The sequence below is a fragment of the Lynx rufus genome, unplaced genomic scaffold (assembly GCF_022079265.1).
Source record: "Lynx rufus isolate CCGP_SWC_20201006 ecotype Redwood Valley unplaced genomic scaffold, mLynRuf1.p SCAF_1, whole genome shotgun sequence".
Taxonomy (NCBI): Eukaryota; Metazoa; Chordata; class Mammalia; order Carnivora; family Felidae; genus Lynx; species Lynx rufus.
The window spans coordinates 51,194,106-51,197,708 of record NW_025814823.1 but is presented as its reverse complement, the minus strand read 5'-3'; the positions used below and the strand labels follow the sequence as shown (position 1 = coordinate 51,197,708).

Below are 3,603 nucleotides of genomic sequence, written 5' to 3'. Positions count from 1 at the left end.
ATAGGAGGCTGGTCTTCCGAAGCGGCCCGTCCCGGCTCTGTCCGCTTTGGAGGGGGAAGAAAGTTGGGCGGGAGCGGGGCGGGGTTCGAGCGCGCGCCTGGCGAGGTGGAAGGGGGGCGAGGGGTGTAGTCGGGTCGTCCCCGACGCGCGCGAGCCGGGGTGGAGCCAGCAGCCGGGCGCGGCGTCAGCGTTTAGGATGCAAATCGATTCCCCACTCCGCCGTCCCCCTCCACCCTCTCCCGCCCGGGGACCAAGGCTCCGCCGCTCCGCAGCCGCCCACGCCTCCTGCGCGCCGCGGCGCCTGAGCGGGCGGCTCTACTTAAGCCGCGCGCCGGCCGAGACCCGGCACTCGCCTGGAGCGCGCGGGTGAGGCGGGCGGAGCGCACCGAGGCTCTCGGGGGCGCAGAGCAGCGCGCTTGCACCGCTCGGCTCCGTGCGGTTCACGGTGGCGGCGGCGTCTGGGGCGCAGGGCTGAGCCAGCGTCCGGGAAAGGCGATTGCAGCTTCTGCGCGCGGCCCCGCTCCCTGCCACAACCCCAGACCAGTCACCTCTTCGCCATGGCTCTGGCGGACAGCACACGTGGATTACCCAACGGGGGCGGCGGCGGGGGTGGCAGCGGCTCCTCGTCGTCCTCGGCGGAGCCGCCGCTCTTCCCCGATATCGTGGAGCTGAACGTGGGGGGCCAGGTGTATGTGACCCGGCGCTGCACCGTGGTGTCGGTGCCCGACTCGCTGCTCTGGCGCATGTTCACGCAGCAGCAGCCGCAGGAGCTGGCCCGGGACAGCAAAGGCCGCTTCTTTCTGGACCGAGACGGCTTCCTCTTCCGCTACATCCTGGATTACCTGCGGGACTTGCAGCTAGTGCTGCCCGACTACTTCCCTGAGCGCAGCCGGCTGCAGCGCGAGGCCGAGTACTTCGAGCTGCCCGAGCTCGTGCGCCGCCTCGGGGCGCCTCAGCAGCCTGGCCCCGGGCCGCCGCCGCCGCACTCGCGGCGCGGGGTGCAGAAGGAGGGCTCGCTGGGCGACGAGCTGCTGCCGCTCGGCTACGCGGAGCCTGAGCAGCAGGAGGGCTCATCGGCCGGGGCGCCGTCGCCCACTCTGGAGCTGGCTAGCCGCAGTCCGTCCGGGGGTGCGGCGGGCCCGCTGCTCACGCCGTCCCAGTCGTTGGACGGCAGCCGGCGCTCCGGCTACATCACCATCGGCTACCGCGGCTCCTACACTATCGGGCGCGATGCGCAGGCGGACGCCAAGTTCCGGCGAGTGGCACGCATCACCGTGTGCGGCAAGACGTCGCTGGCCAAGGAGGTGTTCGGCGACACCCTGAACGAGAGCCGGGACCCGGACCGTCCTCCCGAGCGCTACACCTCGCGCTATTACCTCAAGTTCAACTTCCTAGAGCAGGCCTTCGACAAGCTGTCCGAGTCGGGCTTCCACATGGTGGCGTGCAGTTCCACGGGCACCTGCGCCTTCGCCAGCAGCACCGACCAGAGCGAGGACAAGATCTGGACCAGCTACACGGAGTACGTCTTCTGCAGGGAGTGAGCTCCCCAGATCCCCTCGCGACTTCAGCGCGCCCATCCCCCCTCCTTCCTACCGAGGAGAGGATTCTCGATCTCCCCTCCTACCCCACGCCCTCCCGTTCCCCTGTCTCCCACCTTTAGTAGCTGGGCCAGACCGACTCACCCCCTACTTGAGAACCTGCAGCCGCAAATCCTCTCGGCTTCTTCGTCTTTTTTGGACCCCGCTAACCGAGAGAGAGCCCAGGTGTACCCCCTCCAGTGCTTCCTCTGCCCCCTGACTCAAACCACCCCTCCCCTGGATTGTCCTTCAGTCTGCAACTAGTGGGCAGTGTGGCCACAAAGGCACCAAGTACCTGGTGATGATCGAATTGTTCAGAACCTGATTGGACTCTGTCCAGTGTGTAGAAGATTCCTTGAAATCCCAAGCCCCTTTGACCCATTCGCGGTTTAAGAGATCAGATTGATAACATTGGGACCAGTTAGTGTTTTAAAAGGTCATTATGTATAGCCTTTTAGACCTTCTTTAAAGGTAGAGTTTTAGAGGGCTGGATGGAAGACTCCGGACCTGGAATGAGGATCCCTTGGGGGCGGTTCAGTGACAACAAATGAATAAAGTTTTGAGAAGTTCTGTGTGACGTAGGAAAAGAATCTAGTGCTGGCACAATGAAGGACTGTATCTTTTCCGTGCACAATGAAAGGTCTTTGCCTGTGGCTTAAACTTGTAGAAAGTTACCCTCCTGCCTGAGGAGGCATCCTTTCTCCTTGGCTCACCGCCGGAAGCCCTCAGTTCGACTGGTTGACATGGCCGCCGTTATTGGCAAGAGGGAGAAAGCGTGTTGACGCTGACAAGGGCGAGACAGCCCAGGTCGCCGAGCACTGTGCGAAGTCACCTGGCAGTGACTGTAAACGGAGCTGGGTAGTAATGCACGCCGTGGGTATTAGGAGAGCCCGTATTCTTGCAGTGAATGGCAGTAGGACCTTAGCTCATAAGACTTGGGGGGAGGGATGGGGAGGGAGGAAGGAGGGGTGAAGGGGTGGGAAGGGAGGAGCAGACACACTCACTTATTATTTGAAAGTTGGAAGTTTGTGCCATCCGTTTGAGTACACGTACATTTAAGAAGTAGTACACAAAAACGTGCAAAGCATTTTGTAAAGATTAATAACAGATCTACTCTTATCTGGCAGTTTATTGAACTGTTTTGAGTCCTAAACTTAGAAGTTATTGATACTTATATAACCTAACCAAAGAGTTACCCAGTAGTTTTTGAACTTTAGTTTAGGTTTTTTTGAACTTTATTTTCTTGTTGGCTATAAATCTTGATTTTAAAATCTATTAATGAGCAAACTAAGTTTGATTTTGGTTACTTAAACTTAAGATCTCTTCTTAAAAATTCTTATTTTCTTCAAGCCTAGCCAGTGATGACTCCTGGGCAAACTGAGAACCTGAAAATGCCACTTCTCACCTACAGATTGTTTGATATTAAGGTGGAATCTTTTTGAGTGCCAGCTGCAGAGAAAAAGAAGCACCAAGGGCTGCCCATCTGTAGATAGCTATACAATGAAATGTTTTTAAACGGAGGCAAAAAAGTAATCACAAGTGGGTTGAGCAATAAAATAGTGTTTTAGGTAAATGCAAGAGGAACAGAAGGAGACCCGGTTGCCTTATACCTTTACTCTAATGAGGAATAAATTCCCACTGCTTATCCTGTCTACACCATAGGTGAAGGGAAGTGAATCCTTGTCTTTCATGCTGTGAGGCTCCTTTGGATATTCTGTGATGACGGAGAAGCCTTTTCCTTTTCATTTGTTTTAGCAGTTTTCTCTAAAGTGTTTTTTTAAAGATTTTGTAAGAGTCGTTTTCAGTGTTCAAATTAGTGCTATTTTTTCTTCTTTTTAAAAATGAATCTTGTACTGTATCTTACTACGTCCATAATAGATATTAAGAATTGGAACAGTTTTTTTCTTAGACTCATGTGATCCAATCTTTATATACCATATATAAACATTTTACACGAATCATTTAGTTTTTTAATTCATTTACTAATGCTAAAAAATTTCCTATATTTATCCCCAGTAATGTGCAT

The 3,603-nt window shown here is 55.1% G+C and overlaps 1 protein-coding gene across 1 annotated transcript; it reads left to right on the top strand.

Moving 5' to 3' along the window:
* Positions 1–239: 239 nt before the first annotated feature.
* Positions 240–2,183, top strand: KCTD12 (potassium channel tetramerization domain containing 12). Its single transcript, XM_047080789.1, has one exon. It carries the CDS (start codon positions 558–560, stop codon positions 1,539–1,541), a length of 984 nt encoding a protein of 327 aa, XP_046936745.1. The 5' UTR covers positions 240–557; the 3' UTR covers positions 1,542–2,183.
* The last annotated feature ends 1,420 nt before the right edge of the window (positions 2,184–3,603 follow it).